Source organism: Capra hircus, unplaced genomic scaffold (assembly GCF_001704415.2).
Source record: "Capra hircus breed San Clemente unplaced genomic scaffold, ASM170441v1, whole genome shotgun sequence".
Taxonomy (NCBI): domain Eukaryota; kingdom Metazoa; phylum Chordata; class Mammalia; order Artiodactyla; family Bovidae; genus Capra; species Capra hircus.
In genome coordinates this window covers 609,267-627,340 of record NW_017189740.1, presented here as the reverse complement: position 1 = coordinate 627,340, position 18,074 = coordinate 609,267, and the positions used below count along the sequence as shown (strand labels likewise).

At 38.3% G+C, this 18,074-nt stretch overlaps 1 protein-coding gene across 1 annotated transcript in view; it reads right to left on the bottom strand.

Annotated features, from left to right (window-relative positions):
• Window positions 1-18,074, bottom strand: part of LOC108633300 — a 229,102-nt gene that overhangs the window by 99,634 nt on the left and 111,394 nt on the right. Inside the window, exon 4 of the mRNA XM_018044709.1 lies at window positions 10,136-10,203. Within this exon, the coding sequence (XP_017900198.1) occupies window positions 10,136-10,203 (68 nt within the window). The remainder of the gene's footprint in view (window positions 1-10,135; window positions 10,204-18,074) is intronic.

Genomic DNA, 18,074 nt, shown 5'->3' with positions numbered 1-18,074 from the left:
GTTCTAATGAGGTGGATGGACCTGGAGCCTATTATACAGAGTGAAGTAAGCCAGAAAGAAAAATACCAATACAGTATACTAACGCATATATATGGAATTTAGAAAGATAGTAATGATAACCCTATATGCAAGACAGCAAAAGAGACACAGATGTATAGAACCGTCTTTTGGACTCTGTGGGAGAGGGGGAGGGTGGGATGATTTCAGAGAATGGCATTGAAACATGTTTATTATCATATGTGAAATGGATCGCTAGTCCAGGTTCTATGCATGGTACAGGGTGCTTGGGGCTGGTGCACTGGGATGACCTAGAGGGATGGGATTGGGAGGCAGGTGGGAGGGGGCTTCAGGATGGGGAACACATGCACACCCGTGGCTGATCCTGACAACATATGGCAAAACCACTACAATATTGTAAAGTAGTTAGCCTCTAATTAAAATGAATACATTTATTAATAAAAAAAACCTTAATTGGTTGTGAGCTTAGTATAATAAAATATATCCAAGCCAATACACAATGAATTTGAAAAATATCAAAGAGGAGATCTTAAAAATAACAAGATAGAATAGGCATATTATCTATAAAGAGGTGACAATTTGATAGCAGACTTCTTGGAAGCAACAATAGAAGTCAAAAGAATTGTATAGCCAACTAGATTAACATGTAAGAGTGCTTTCAAAATAAAGATGAGTTTAGGTAAATAAAATACATTTTTTCTCATGGCTGGGTCACTCACAGAATTCAGGCCTCTTTCAGAAATCTCCATATCAGAGAAGTATTGTTTGACCATCCAATCATAAAGAGTAATTCCTCTTCCCCGTACTATGCATTATGTTTTTTCATGCATTATTTTGTCAGATAGCTCTGAAAAAAAATGTACTTTCATTTGCTTGCTCTTTCTTTCATTCCACTAGCCTGGATGCTGCACAAGAACAGAGACTTTATTTAGTTCACTGCTATATCCCTAGCACCTAAAACCCTACCTGATCTATAGTAGCTGATCTATAAATATTTTTGAATTAAAAAATGATTGAATGAATCCTTAGGAAAGGAACTGCTAAAATAATTTTTCATGTAGTTGAAAATGAAACCAGCAGGAAGACACAAGAAGGAATGGTGAGCAAAAGTGTTGACAAGCTTATGGATAAGATAAACAAATAATGGCTCTCTACAAATGATGATAAGGGCTATGAAAACAAAATAGAATAAATAACAGCAACCAAATGGAAGGAGAAAGTAAAGAAATGTGGATTGAGATATTCTTGTATTATTTGGAGAAGAGTGGAGATATTAAATTTAAGGTCAAGTATATATATTAACAAGGTAATCACTAAGGATATGCTAGAAACAGAATGTAAAACTTACAAAAGAGAAAAACAAAGGGAATGTAGAAAAATGTTTCAATCCCACAAAAAGGAAAGAAAAAATACAGCATATAAGAACATGAGGGGAAAGAATATATAAGACAATAGAAATAAGCAATATAATCTAATGATAAATAAACAATGTAGTTATATATTGTGTATTATATATACAAGAGTCACAACTTAAGGGCGCATAAAAACACAGGTTGAAAATGAAGTGATGGAAACATATATGGGCAAATTTTGATCAAGATAAAGTCATAGAACTATAAAATACAAATAGCATGGACTGTAAGATAAACACTTTTCTTCAGGATGAACTATTACACTAAAAATGTGTATCAGGTAAAAAAAAAATTATGTATGAGTAACATGGACTCAAAATATGTAAGGCAAAAACTTAATTACAAGGAGAAAATGACAAACCCATAGATTTTCAATAAATGAAAGACCAATCAGGCCAATAATTTGTATGATGAAAGTATGTAAAGAATCCTTTTGACAACTATGAACTAAGGAATACACATATACTTATCTACTTAACAATTAGTTAACATATCTTTTTTTACCAAAAATAGATGATCATATGCTAAGTCATAAAGCAAATAAAAGAAACAAAAAAGATTTCATGTCCTACAGGCCATCTTCTTTTAATATGCGGCATTAAATTAGAAATTAATAACAAAGTTTTACATTTGAAAATTAGAAAACACTAAACATTTTCCAAAAAACAAAGAAGAAATCATAAATGATATTAGAAAATACTTTGAACAACAGTGAAAATACTTACAAAATGAAATCTTGTATTCAATACTTCATATGAAATGACATCTAATTGATATTGCATGAATTTTTCTGCTGTTGCATTAGTTTCTGCTGTACAACAAAGTAAATCAGCTATATATATATATCCCCTCCCTCTCTGACCTCCCTCCCAACAAAGACCCAGCACAGTCAAATATTTTAAATATCATTATCAAGTTTTATTCTTCCAGAGAATGTAAAGATGTGCTAATAAGTAGAAAAACCTATTAATTTAATTAGACATGTTAACAGATTAAAAGAAAAAAAATCACACAATCATCCTAATAGGGGACAAAAGAGAAGTTGAAAAATTTTCAATTAAACACATACTTTTTAGAAAATTAGAATTAGAACAGAGTGCATATCTGTCATATTCATTATTGCCCATAGTCATTTGTTTGTCCTTTCTAAGATATCTTATAGAAATTCCCATATTATAAGTTCTGCCTTCCTAAACCAAGCCAAAACTCAAAATGCCCAGCTTTTCTTGTAGTTAGAATCAGACTAAATGACCAAGCACACAAATGCCACAAGAAACTTCAATTCAGAAGTTGTAGCATGAGAAAACAGGATCTACATGGAGTTTCTACTTTTGCTAATTCAGGTGGTAACAAGTATCTTGTCTTTAGTGGTATACATTGGCTACTAAACACATAAAAAGATGCTTAACCTCAAAGTTCATCAGAAAAATGCAAATAATATCAATTAGATGTCATTTCATATACATCAGAATGGCAAAAACAAAGTGCAACAATATGAATCATTACCAAAAGTGCAGAGAAATGGAGCTCATACACTTCTAGTAGGATAAGAAATTGGTACAACCTCATCACAAGAGTTATTTGGCCCTATCTGAAAAAAGTGAAATGTTTGCAAACCAGAAATGTTATCTGTAGGTACACACCCTACAGAAACTCAAACATGTTCACAAAAAGATGTATACAAGAACATTTGTTTTTAATAGCAAAAAACCATTCTTTTTAATAGAAAAAAGCTGGAAACAGTCTAAATGCACATTGACATGAGAAGTGAATGTATTAATATGAATAAATATTCATATGCTTTAAAAGTCTATAGCAGTTAAATGAACTAGGTTAAGAGCATTAGAAAGAATAACTTTCAGTACAGTAAAAGATATGTTGTAAAATGATAAACAAGCTATGACACATTTTAATTATTATAGTTTGAAAACATGAAAACCACTATTATTTTATTCATTATAATATTGTTATTTCATGTGATATATATAGAGTTGGACCATAAAGCAGGCTGAGCACTGAAGAATTGGTGCTTTCAAACTGCAGTGCTGGAGAAGACTCTTGAGAGTCCCTTGGACAGCAAGGAGATCAAACCTGTCAATCTTAAAGTAAATCAACCCTGAATATTCATTGGAAGAACTAATGCTGAAGCTCCAATACTTTGGCCACCTGATGCAAAGAGCCAAATCTTTGGAAAAGACCCTGATGCTGGGAAAGAGAAGTGGGTGGCAGAAGATGAGATGGTTAGATAGCATCACTAACTCAATGGACAGGAATTTGAGCAGACTCCAGGAGATAGCGGAGGACAGAGGAGGCTGGTGTGCTGTAGTCCATGGGGTTGCAAAGAATTGGACACAATTTAGTGACTGAACAACAAATACATCCTCAGTTATAGGTCTAGAGTATGCATTGGAATGGCCAAAAAAAGCAAATTCATGGTTATTATTATCTCTGAGGAGGAAGGGAAGGAGAGAAATAGGATCAGGAAGATACACAGGGGTTTTATTTATATCTTTAAAGATTATATTTCCAATATGAAAAGAAATATAGGAAAAATTTCAAGATTTAAAAAAGTTGTTATTCAGTTGTGTCCGGCTCTTTGCGACCCCATGAACTGCAGCATGCCAGGCTTAAAAAAGCTGGTTGATGGTTACCCAGTTTTTTTATGTGTTATTCTCTACACAGTCAAAACTATTGGGGAAAATCGCATAGTAATTATTTGCTCTATAAGTATCGCATGACCTTTGGCTAAAAGCAATTCAATTTTGACCTGACCTTCTAGAAATGCAATCAATTCCTTCCTTGCAAATTGAGCCTTTGTATACTCTCCAAGGATGATTGCCTCCAAATTGACAAATGAATTCTGTTGTTTTGTGAGGCATTTAAATCAAATCTTCCGGATAATAAGCCTAAGTCTGCCTCCTGGGAAAGGTACTTAATACATTTCCTACACTGCTCAGAGATGACACAAAGCTCAAGGGGAAGAATTTCTGGCTTGGTGTTGAAGCTTGAATGTCTTCAACTCTCTGACACTGTGCTGTGCATCAGTGCAGGCTTCCAGAAAGGGCATGTGAGGCTGGATCAACTTTAGCAGGGTCTCGGGACCATCCAGTCCTCCCTTTGCTCTTTGCCTCCTCTCTATTCTCTATTTAGGAAAGCCATAATCCACATGCCTCTTTCAGTCGTATTTAGCCTCTGAAATAGTCTTACTAGTATTGTTTATGTGTTCTGCCTGTCTACAAAAGTGTAGTCCAGGAGATTCATGATCATAGACTCCTAGGCAAAACACTACAGACATGAACTCCTTTTCTATGTTGCATCTGGGAATATGGTATACTATAGAATAAGAGGAAACTGACAGCTAATGAGGCTTTCAAAATGCTCCCCTTCACTCTATGCATGAGGACACCAGTAAGGGAGGACTTGAAGTGGACACAGCCACTTTATTCCAGTGTTGGAAGAAACAGGTCCAATAATTTCAAGCCCATTACCACAGGAAAAAAGTCCCTATGTGGACTTTCTTTTTATTTAACAGCATTTTTTCCCATGCAGTCTTTCAATACTTTGATAACTGCATGACTTTCATAAGCAGAAGTCCAACTAAAATGTATGTCACCTGAATCTGTTAAAAAGAATTAAGATTATAATATATCTTATGGGTCCTCATTTCCCATGCCTCCATTTTTAAAATAAATTAGTTTTTGGTTAAGCTAGGTGGTTAGTTCTGTTAGTGTATTGTCTACTTTCATCATTACCTGGCTGTCCACTATATAGCCTAGGAAGTTTCTCCCAGATTATTAAGGCATGATTGACAAATAAAAATTGCATATTTTGGTTATACGATGTGATTTTTAAAGGTCCATGACATGATGATTTAATATATACATTGTGAAATGATTTCCACAATCAAATTAACACACCTATCACTTCACATAGTCACTATTTATGTGTGTGCATGCATGTGTGTGTGTTGAGAACATTTAATAGCTACTCTTTTTAAAAATACTAGCTGTTGGAATGGGGTGGATGGTGGGAGGGAGGTCCAAGATGGAGGGGACATATGTCTAACTATGGCTGATTCATGTTGATGTATGACAGAAACCAACACAATACTGTAAAGCAACTATCCTTCAAGTAAAAATAAATAAATTTTTAAAATTTAGCTGTTAACTTTCTACTTTCCTTTCCAATCACTGACCATTTGAATACCCTACCATTGTTAAACCAGCAGCCCACTTTTTCTTCATTCTAATTCAGAGGATCTTGACCAGGGAAAACTACCATTGGTTAAGAACCACTGCTCACTGGTAAGGAATAGACAGATTCAATTTGCAAGACAAGTGGAAATGAAACTGCATTTTTCATTAACCCTCCCTGTCATTGCCACCTCCACCATCTTTCCATATATTGACTGAGAAAATGGTCTACAATATCCTAAACATAGAAAATCATAGTCACATGACTTCAGTTCATTCAAACTGATATTATATCCTTTGTTCTGTTTCTTTTCTGGGAGACTATCAACATAGGATTAATATTACTGCTGAAAAACTAAGTATTGTGTGATTATCCAGCTCCATTTGCTATAAATGGTTAATACATGTTTTTATTCATAATGCTTGTAAAGTTCCCATTGTAACCAGCTGCCAAATTCTGTCTTGTACTCTGCATTATTTCTTTCTTTCCCAGACTTTCCCATTAGAAACATCTACCAAAAAAAAGAAAGAAACATCTACCATTCTTCAATTTTCATCTCTGTATAATTTTCTTTCATCGTAGCGCCTTATTTTCACAGATGGAGAAGTTATCAAAACTTGTGCCCTGCTACTAATATTTCATATCATCTCAGCAAACACAGAGGACTTGTGTCAGGTTCTGTGATAGGTGCAAGAGATGGAAATGTATTTGATATACAAGCAGCTCCTGCAGCTCAATTCCAGAAAAATAAATGACCCAATCAAAAACTGGGCCTAAGAACTAAACAGACATTTCTCCAAAGAAGTCATACAGATGGCTAACAAACACATGAAAAGATGCTCAACATCACTCATTATCAGAGAAATGCAAATCAAAACCACAATGAGGTACTATCTCACACCAGTCAGAATGGCTGCTATCCAAAAGTCTACAAGCAATAAATGGTGGAGACGGTGTGGAGAAAAGGAAACGCTCTTACACTGTTGGTGGGAATGCAAACTAGTACAGCCACTATGGAGAACAGTGTGGAGATTCCTTAAAAAACTGGAAATAGAACTGCCATATGACCCAGCAATCCCACTGCTGGGCATACACACCGAGGAACCCAAAATTGAAAGAGACACTGTACCCCAATGTTCATCACAGCGCTGTTTATAATAGCCAGGACATGGAAGCAACCTAGATGTCCATCAGGGATGAATGGATAAGAAAGCTGTGGTTCATATACACAATGGAGTATTACTCAGCCATTAAAAAGAATACATTTGAATCAGTTCTAATGAGGTGGATGGACCTGGAACCTATTATACAGAGTGAAGTAAGCCAGAAAGACAAACACCAATACAGTATACTAATGCATATATATGGAATTTAGAAAGATAGTAATGATAACCCTATATGCAAGACAGCAAAAGAGACACAGATGTATAGAACCGTCTTTTGGACTCTGTAGGAGAGGTGGAGGGTGGAATGATTTGGGAGAATGGCATTGAAACATGTATATTATCATATGTGAAACAGATCGCCAGTCCAAGTTCAATATATCAGACAGGATGCTCAGGGCTAGTGCACTGGGATGACCCTGAGGGATGGGATGGGGAGAGAGGTGGGAGAGGGGTTCAGGATGGGGAAAACACTTACACCTATGGCTAATTCATGTCAATGTATGGCAAAAACCACCACAATATTGTAAAGTAATTAGCCTCCAATTAAAATAAATAAATTAAGAAAAGAAATTAGACATAAACATAAATGATTGTCTTTTAATAGTATTTATATGTTGGGGTTAGGTTTGTTTTCCTCTATTTAAAAATAAAATTCTAGGGAAGTCTTTACTTCAAAAAAATTAAAATAAAAAAATAAATTAAAAAAAATGTATTTGACATGTGTTCTGCCTTTGAAGAACTTTCATCCAAGTGGAGGAACACAGTCATTATTTTCCCCTCAAATTTAATTTGTTTTATCTCATTCATTCTTAAATTTAACAAATAGTTGAGAGTCTGCCAACTGACGAACACCAAGTTAGGCATTGGTGGTACTGAGAGTGACGAAACAGACATGACTCTTCATTGAGCTGTCAAACTCAGGATCAATGTTTGTGGGGGTCAGTGTTTGACCAAAGAGCACAATGGCTACAAAGGGCTATGGCTGGTGCTGGTTCAGTGCTCAAACTACCACCACAACTTTCCCCCTTTGTGAACAAAAGACTCTCTATCTCCTTAGACAATTATTAGGCACCAAAGCTCCCTGTTTGAGTGGAAGAAAGTCAAGAACCCAGCTAGCCAGCCCTAATTTTCATTTACTTTTCCAAGTGGTCTGTGGGCTCAGGGGAGCTTGCTTTCTTGATTCAATTAATTGCTAAAGTCACACGACTATCTGATGTTTCTTGTGAAGCCATCCCTGATCCTGCCACAATTGACACAGTCTATTAAGTAGTACAGGAAGAAAATTTTTAAAACACCAGAAATTTGTTTCCCAGCCAGATTGATCATAGCTATTCTGCCTTGTGATAGGATGGAAGTTCAGCTAAAAATAACCTGAAATGTATTTGTCCAAAGGTTGCTCTATCAGGAAAGGACCATTCTGTTATCTCTACTTAATCATGGGTCAGTGCGGGGGACAAACAAGTGGAAGATGAAACTTCAGAAGATAAAACGTCTGGATTGTTTGAAGTGTCTCCAGAGTCTACGCATACCTATGTGTGCCTGCTTGGGTGGGAAAAGAGCAGGGAGACAAGCTGGTTTGGGCAGGGGATATGTGAATATTTCTGTAGTATCTCAGAATTTGGGTATCTGTTTGTATGTGTGTGTCTGTGGAGTGCCTAGGGTGGCGTATAAGCTGTTTTTTTTTTTTAATTCTCCATATACTTTCTTATTTTGCCTCAATGTATTTATGGATGTAGATTCATAAGGGAAAGTGAGTATGTGTGTGTGTGTGTTCAAACAGTAGCTACAGTTCCTTTCTTATGAAAATATTAATCAATCACTAATTCCCAGGAATAAAAAAGAGAGCTGCACCTACCTGAAGAATTTGGTTATCCCCCTGGCTGGTCTCACAACCACTTATGACTTCCTCTCCTGAGAACTAGCTTGTTTCTCCAGTTGACTCCTACACCTTGCCTGATTGAAGGAAGACCCAGGGAAAGACATGCCTAAACCACTTCTCAGCTCCCAGTCTTTTCCCCCTTGTAGTTCACCCTGTACAGACTGCCAGATGAATCATTCTAAAATAATGGCTCTGCATTACCTGTAGGAAAAACTATCATGACACTACACAACTGTTTGTGTTTTCCTAAAAGATCTAAATAAGCTTTGACCCTGCTAAGTAGTAGTCCCATTGAAGATAAAGAAAAATATCTATATAGTGAGCAGGGACATTTCATATTTTTGAACATATTTTTTTCTGATTTTAAGACTTTAATTTTCAACCCAAAGTCACTCATTCAACAAAACTTTATGGAACATCTAATAACTTCAGACATTCTGAGCAGATAATAGCTTCTTTGTCACGCATCATGATAATCTTTTAAAAATCTAATATTCAGAATCTGAAGTAGGTATTTATCAGGTCCTCCATTATGACAGGGTCTCATGTGTGAACTCTCCACTGCATTCTTTACTTTGGCAGCAAGGGACAAAGGTAGGAGTAGGGGAAGTCCTCGTAGATGGCTCATGAATCATCCCCTTGCTAGTTCTGCTATAGTCATCGTTTAGTTACTCAGTCGTGTCCGACTCTTTGCAACCCCAAGGACTGCAGTCCACAAGGCTCCTCTGTTCATGGGATTCTCCAGGCAAGAAGACTGGAGTGGGTTGCCATTTCCTTCTCCAGGGGATTTTCCTGACTCATGGATCAAACCTGCATTCCCACTGGAAGGTGGATTCTTTACCACTGAGTCACCTGGGAAGCCCAGTTCTGCTATGCCCTGCCTTATTCTTTGAATCTGATCTGAAGCTCTCCTCCTCCTTACACCTACTCACATCTATAGAAAAACCAGTGTCTAGAAGTAGGTTTGACTCTTCCCCCAAATGGTTTGCATCGCTGTGGTCTGTCCACTTCCCCAGTGAATGCTTGTTTGCAAGGAGTGGACTTCTTAAATGACACCACCAGTTGCTAGACTGAGAGTCCTCCACAACCTGTCCTTCTCATATGACCTATTTGTGCTAATTTGTGTGTGGCGGACCAAATATAAAGGGTGAGAGTCAGAGAAAGTTTAATTGAGAATAGGGAGCCAAGCTGAATTTTGAAATTTTCTACACGTTGCAGAAAGAATGGAATGGTACTCCTGATTGGGGGGAGCGGGCAGGCGGTATATGCTTGTTATGTGAATAGGCGGGGAGAGCAGGGCAAAAGATGCATTTAGTTAAATGTAGGACAGTGAGGGTAGGAAATTCATGAGACAAGACTTCTCCTCAGAATATAGCTCCAAGGTCCTGCCACAGGAAAAACCCAATTTGTTTACTTTGACCTGTTGCGTAGTCTTTCACTTTTACCTTTGCAGAAACCATACTTACCATGTCAGTGTCTGACACAGGGCCAAAACTGGTCACATAGATGTCAGTCTTAACTTCAGTCACAGCATCTGGTTGAAAGAAAGTAGAAAAGCAGAGTGTTAGGAAAGCCTGTTGCCTTAACTCACATAGAGTCCAGTGCTGTTCTGCAAAAGATAGCGAACTTAATACTTCTAAGAAAGGATATTTGGTAAAATCATAGGAAAACCCCTCAAAAAACTCTCATTTGTACTATCTCTTCACAGAAAATGTGTTCAGTATAGGAACAAAGTCCATCCGTTTAGATACCATTGAGAGTAACAGCAGAATTCCCAAACTCCAAAGCCCTTCGAGATCTCCAACATTCACACATGCTGGGATGTCACACTGGGATTATCCTTACCTGTGGTAGGTTACAGATGTTCAGGACATAGGATGATTGTACTGCCACTTCCCAGCCCACTTAAAGTAGGGAGGGGACGTGTGACTGGTTTTGGTTATAGGAAGAAGAAATATATATCCCTTCCTTTGGAACAATTAATGTCCAATGCAAGACACTCCCTGCCATGGTAATCATGGAAACATATGTTTCTATGGAGCTACTATAAGACTGAAACGGCCTGGAATGATGACTCAGAACTTGAAGGACAAGCACCCTGGAAAGTTGCCTGGATCTACAACAGATTTTGCATCAGTGAGAAGTAAACTTCTGTGGGGTTAAGTGACTGAGATTTGCAGATGACTGGTAGCCCCTGATATACTTTGGATTTTTCCATTTTAACTGTCTGTTTACTTGTCTGCCTTCCCACAAAACCCAAGAGCTCCTAAAGGGCAGTGTTCCTGTTTTGTTACCTCTCTGTACTCAGTAGATAGAAAAGCAGCCTGTTACTCAGAAAGTGCTTACTGAACATTTTTGGTATTAATGGATGAATCTTATCACATATATATTTGCTAAGTTGGAAAATGATACTCAGAGAAGTGAAATGACTGCACTGCTAAGTTTCCCTTTTCCTCCTTCTGTCAGCCCCATTTACCCCACTGCAGCCAACCCACTCCAACATACCTCAAACAGAGCACAGGGTAGCCTTCTTCAGCTTCGCAAAGTCAATGAGACCCTACCAAACACCTCATCATTACAGTTAACTCAAGCAAGGCTCACTCCAGGCCAGCATGAAAGTGAAAGTGTTAGTCACTCAGTCGTGTTCGACTCTTTGCAACCACATGGACTGTAGCCCACCAAGCTCCTCTGTCCATGGGATTCTCCAGGCAAGGATCTTGCAGTGGGTTGCCATTTCCTTTTCCAGGGGATCTTCCCGATTGAGGGAATGTACTCAGGTCTCCCACATTGCAGGCGGGTTCTTTACTGTCTGAGCCACCTGAAGTTCCCTCCAGCCCAGCATACCTGACCCCAGCAGCGCATGTGAGTAGCATAGCTAATACACATAAAGCCCACATAGGACTTGATAATCAGGTTGGTTACTGCAGTCAATGACACTATTTTCTAAATTTTAAAATTTATATTTCCTTTTTTAATTGAACTATAGTTGATTTAAAATATTATGTTCGTCTTAAGGGTACAATGTTGCATTTCAATATTTTATAGAATATATTCCATTTAAAGTTATTATAAAATATTGGTTACAGTCCCTGTGCTGTATATTACACTGTTTCTTCTACCTCATGGAAAGGTAATGGACTAAGCAACTCCATTTATAGCATGTTTACTATATCCATCCAGTCCTGGGTCCTAGCCCAGATGCACTTTATATCTTGTTGACTTACCATTTTCCAGAGCCATCCCTTAGGCTTAATACTTTGTTCCCCTATACAGGCACATAGTATACTCAAGGCCACTGCACACATCTACAAACATTCCATTTTCAAAAGAGACTGAGTATCATTTAATAATCATCAAAGATATAGTCAATTCACCAAAACACACAATTTACTTCCAAGCTTATTCAGCAAATAACATGTCTCAAACTAGAGTTGTATTTTAAGTATTTGGGCTTTCATCTAGAGCACAGTCTTCCCCCTATTTCTGTGCTTCAAGGACAAGAGACAGTACTTCAGAACTCAGAACATACCCCCTAAAGATTTGTCCCTTCAGATACACTGCCACATTCACTGGCTGTAGAAACATTGCCTACCCCAAAGTACATAAAACACAATTAATTAATGGGAGAGATCACAATTACAGTTGAATCTAGTATTCCAGGCAGGACATAGACACAGAACAACTTTCTAAACCAATTTAATTGTAAAAGTGGGCTTCCCAGGTGGCTCAGTGGTAAAGAATCTGCCTGTCAATGCAGGAGATATAAGATGCTGGTTTGATCCCTGGGTTGGGGAGATCCCCTGGAGTAGGGCATGGCAACTGACACCAGTATTCTTGCCTGGGAAGACCCATGGACAGAGGAGCCTGGTGGGATACAGTCCATAGGGTCACAAAGAGTTGGACACATTTGAAGCAACTTAGCACATAAGATAGTTATGCAGATTAAAAACAGGCACCCATACTATAAAAGAAAAGAAAGTGAAGTTGCTCAGTCGTGTCCAACTCTTTGTGACCCCATGGACTGTAGCCCATCAGGCTTCTCCATCCATGGAATTTTCCAGGCATGAGTACTGGAGTGGGTTGCCATTTCCTTCTCCAGGGAATCTTCCCGACCCAGGGATTGAACCCATGTCTCCTGCATTGCAGGCAGACGCTTTACCATCTGAGCCACCAAGGAATCTCACAAAAGAAAAAGGAGAAGAATATTCGTAGTGATAAAGTCAGGAGACTGCTTTAGTTCCAAGAGGACAGTGGAGTCACTGTAGGTAGAAAAGAAGAGTCTTGGGCTAGGATAGGAAGGCTTACATTCTGGATCTGTACCTGACTTTCTGAATGCCTTAAGATCTTTTTTTCCTTTTGGCTTTTCTCTTGTATAAGAGGTTTGTTACCAAACACATTTGAATTTTCTCTCTGCTCTGACTAGGAACTCTGACAGGGCAAAAAGCATGTGACTAAAAGTGTCCAATGGTAGCAAAAGGCAAGTTTATTCTGCTGCCTATAGGTCAGTATGATCAGGACACCCAAGATGGCTGCTCTCTTGCTCTCTGTACATTTCCCTGCTGGACCAGTCTCTGCTTCACCTACAGCCCACTCCCATGACTGACCTTCCCTCTTAGTCACAGAGGCTGATAAGTAAATGCCTACTCACTTCTGGCCCCAGTTAGTGACTGATCTAATCTTAAGATCAGAACTATCTCCACTATGATGATTTATCACAGTGGCAGTGAGGGGTGCACCCATCTACTGCTTTCCATGGCAACTGATGAGCATCAACCTAACATCAATTCCCCCCGTTACTGGTAATCGCCTTCCCACCCACTGATTGCTAAGAAGAGGCTGCTTTCCCAATGAATTAGGTCTCAGCCAAGCTTCAGAATTTTCTCTGACTTGGAAGCAGGGAAAGACTTGGGAAGTTTGGTCTAGTACAGTGGACACAAATTCATTCTTTCTCTATTTCTGTCCCATTTTGAAAGAATCTGGTAGATAAGAGAATTAGGGGAAGTGATACTAAATGAAGGGGAGGTAAAGAAGGGGAGAGAAAGAAAGAAAGAAAAAGAGAGGGGAGAGAGGAAGGTAATTAGAATCTGATTAGAGGGAAAAGCAGAATAGAAAGGATGAATGACAAGAGTGAGAAGAGGAAATTAAAACAGTTAGACAGCAAGAGATAGCAAGAGCTAACAGCACTAAAGAAAGACAAAGCAAGAGAAAAATTCTAAAAGAAAAAGAGAAGTAATGCTCTTGTCACCAAAGAAGCCAGAAATCTCTCAAGCAGTAGGGTATGAAGATAGGGATTGTCATTTGTATCATGGTAACACAAGTGACAGAGGGCTCTGAATTTATATTACCATCCTTAGATCTCTAGCCCTCTACTCTAAGACTGGGTAAACACATGGATATTTGACATTTCTCCAGTGTCCCATACACGGACTACAAAGCCCCAGTTACTAAATCCCATCTTTTGACTAGGAAATCCAGGTGCTTTGGAGCAGTATATGTGACAACACACAGAAGTACCCTGCAGAAGTATTGTACAGTGATTAAAAGCATCACTAACTGGATCTGAAATAGGTTCTATCACTTACTCTTTGTGTGCTTTGTGTCACTTAACTTTTTTATGCCAGTTTCTTCGTCTGGAAAATTAGGATAATGATACCACATATTTCAGAATTGCTCTGAGGATTTAAGGAGACAGTATTGAGGCCAGTATTTAGAACAAATCCAGTGCTCACTATATGTTAGCTGTTGCTACAGCTTAATACTATTCCAGAGGCGAGGCCACATGAGCCACCCATAAGGCCAGGTGGACACAGAACTCACCCAGAAGTCTAAGGTCTTCAATTCCAGACAAAGAAAAGAGTATCCACCCACCACTCCAGCTTCTCTGTGTGAAGGAATAATTAGAAGTTTGCTATTTGATTTAATTAAATGAAAAGACCAGTGAATTAGACTAAAATTGGTGAGGGCTGCAATTCATAGTCTAGCCCCTGTTGACAGCCTTCTCATTTTTCAAATGTAAGAAATTATTTAATTGGGAGATGAGTGGAATTCTTTCTTATTTTTAAACAAATATTTTCTATGTTCCTTGGCCCTTTTTAAATTACTTTGAAGATCTAATTTCCTTCAAATATTACCTTCTGAAACTAAAGGTGAACAGAATTATCTTTTCCTTTTGCAAATTTACTGTGGTATTGGAAGTAAAATTCCAATAAAATAAACTGGAAGTAAAATATAAACTTGAAATTTATATTTATATAAACACACATGCCTTTAGCCCTCAGCAGGACTCCCATTGGTGGGGAACTTATCAACCAGTTCCTAATGTCATTCCAACTTGCTTTTGATCTGAAAGAGTAAAGATAAGCCAAATAGCAAGTGATCACTATGTTTATGTTAACTATGAGGCTCATGTGTGTGCTGTGTGCTTAGTCACTCAGTTGTGTCTGCCTCTTTGAGACCCCATGGAATGTAACCCAGTAGACTCCTCTGTCTGTGTGATTTCCCAGGCAAGAATACTGGAGTGGGTTGACATTTCCTCTTCCAGGGTATCTTCCTGACCCAGAGATTGAACCCATATCTCCTGAGTCTCCTGCATTGCAGGTGATTCTTTACCCACTGTCATCTCACAATAAACTGTATTTCCTTGTTTGAATTAAAATAGATCCCCAATAAGCTATGAATTTTCTTCTTTGAGCACAAACCAGAGTAGGTTCCCCAACTCTAGCTTCTCCACTCCAGCACACACATAAACATTTGTCTTAGTACTGCCCTTTGGATCCATTCAATGAAGTCTGCTTCCAGTTCTTTTGAGACTTAAAACTTTCAGAGATTGAAAAAAATTGATCATGCTATCCCTAAGTCTGATCTTTTTATTCCTTTCCATGTCGTGATTTTAAGCACCCTCATTTTCCCCATTCACTTTCTTCTGGCTTGGGTCTAATTTTTTTTTTAACTGGCACTCTAAAATATGTTTTATGATGAAACTGTCACAACTCTATTAGAGACAGGATTATAAAATGAACAATATGAACAAAAGCCAAACATACCCCCTTTATTTCATTATAAGCTATGATGGACTTTTCAATTCTTCCCAGTAACAGTCTTTCTGAGAACAGTGAGGTTTTAAGGACTGGGACGTTGACTGAAAGAACAAAGCCCTGACTTTTCTGTATTCTTACTTCCGTATCACTGGAAATTTTAGAGAATAATTGCTTCTTGTTGCGCATGCTTTTCACTGTAAGAAGAGACTAACCTACTAGAAATGAGTTCCCATGTGACTAGCGGGTCTGCTAGCAACATGGATTTAGGGAGTGGGCTACAGTGACTTATGGATAGGCTCTCAGAGATCTGAGAGTTGGAGTGCTCTGTTCTGTTAATGGCCTTTTCATTTCTTTTTGATGATCCTTGGGGACAGAGATACTGTAAGTATTCAGTGACACACCCCTCTCCCAACAGCATTAATCACTGATAACCTCTTCAGAGGAATCATAAACAGATGGTTATAACAAAAGTCTGTGTTAGAGATCCTAAGCTCTAATCTAAGCTCTGCAGTTGAGTAATACCCCTTTTGCAGAGTGTTTGGGCACAGCTCATAACTTTTGACATTTGGTAGGCTAGAGGTCTAGCACTACGTTTATGCTACTCCATCTAGTGTCTGACACTTGGAATGTACAGGAACTCTTAATAGCTAGCTGCATGCAACACATGTTTATAGCAAAACATCAGTAAGAAATACCACAAGATTTAAAAGAGACCACAATCACTACCAACTTAACAACTGTGGGTTCTCATTAACTCTACTATTGCTAGAATCTTGATGCTCACAAAGGTAATATAGAACACACAACTGTTCTTATTTTCTCTGGAGCTACAAATCCAAGTATTGCCTTCATGGCATCCAGCCCCATCATTTTAGGGCAAATAGAAGGGGGAAAAGTGGAAACACTGACAGATTTATTTATTTCCTTGGGCTCCAAAATCATTGCAAATGGTGACTGCAGCCATGAAATTAAAAGACACTTGCTCCTTGAAAAGAAAACCATGACAAACCTAGATAGTGTATCAAAAAAGCAGAGACATCGCTTTGCCAACAAAGGTCTGTCTAGTCAAAGCCATGGTTTTTCCAGGAGTCATGTATGTATGTGAGAGCTGAACCATAAAGAAGGCCGAGTGCCAGGAATTGATGCTTTCAAGTTGTGGTGATGGGGAAGACTCTTGAGAGTCCCTTGGACTGCAAAAATATAAAACCAGTCAATCCTAAAGGAAATCAACCATGAATATTCATCAGAAAGATTGATGCTGAAGCTGAAGCTCCAATACTTTGGCCACCTGAGGCAGAGAGCTGACTCACTGGAAAAGACCCTGATGCTGGGAAAGACTGAAGGCAAAAAGAGAAGAGAGTGGCAGAGGATGAGATGGTTAGATAGCATCACTCACTCAATGGACATGAATTTGAGCAAACTCTGGGAGACATTGAGGGACAGGGAAGCCTGGTATGCTGCAGTCCATGGGGTTGCAATGTGTCGGACATGACTTAGGGACTGAATAACAAGAACCCTATCACAAGGGAGGTTGGAGGGCAAAGACACTGCAGGAATGTCCTTCCATAAGACCCATATTAATGCCACTAGAAGCACTGCAAACAGTTTTGAGAAAAGTCAAAATACCATTTGAGTATTTTCTTTACATGGGCCAAACCCTGGATATTAATTATTTCTTTCCCACCCCTTTCTTTACTACATTGGTGCTTATTTCTTGCTTTTGCCACTGGTCCTCTCTTCTGTAACATGTATGGAACAAATAAAACCATCAGATAGAAGCCTATTCAGTGGTTCATAACCCTTTGCTGAAAATAGAGGCCACTCCCAAGAGCCAGTAGGATTTCCTTGGGGCAAAATTATGAGGAATTTAGAGAGGGAAGCAGAAGCAGTGCCCAAAAAATGACCAAGAAATAAGTTGGAGAATGACTACACAATGTGTTCTCCACACTAGAGGCACATCCTTAAGCCAGAACAAGCTGAAAGCCACAGGGAAAGCAATCGAATTTTTAAAACAGCTGAAATATTCTAAAATGTTACAAGGACACTCTGATATTTTTCCAGGGCCTACTGATTTTGACCTTATGCATAAAATTAATAAATGGTAAAAACATTGGTATTGGAATCTGGAAATCTGGGTTAATCCTGGTCCAACCTCAAGTTAACTATACCTTAGTTTCTTTATCTGTAAAAAAATGGAATCGATTTTGTTATTATTCTAACACTAAAAACATTGGCCATAATCAATTAAAAGAGGCTACCAGAGGGACTTATACTGTCATTCTTATTGTTTGGAACTTCCAGATAGGATGGCACAGGTAATAAAAACACAATAATGAGACATAAAACATAAAAGATATAATTGTTTCAG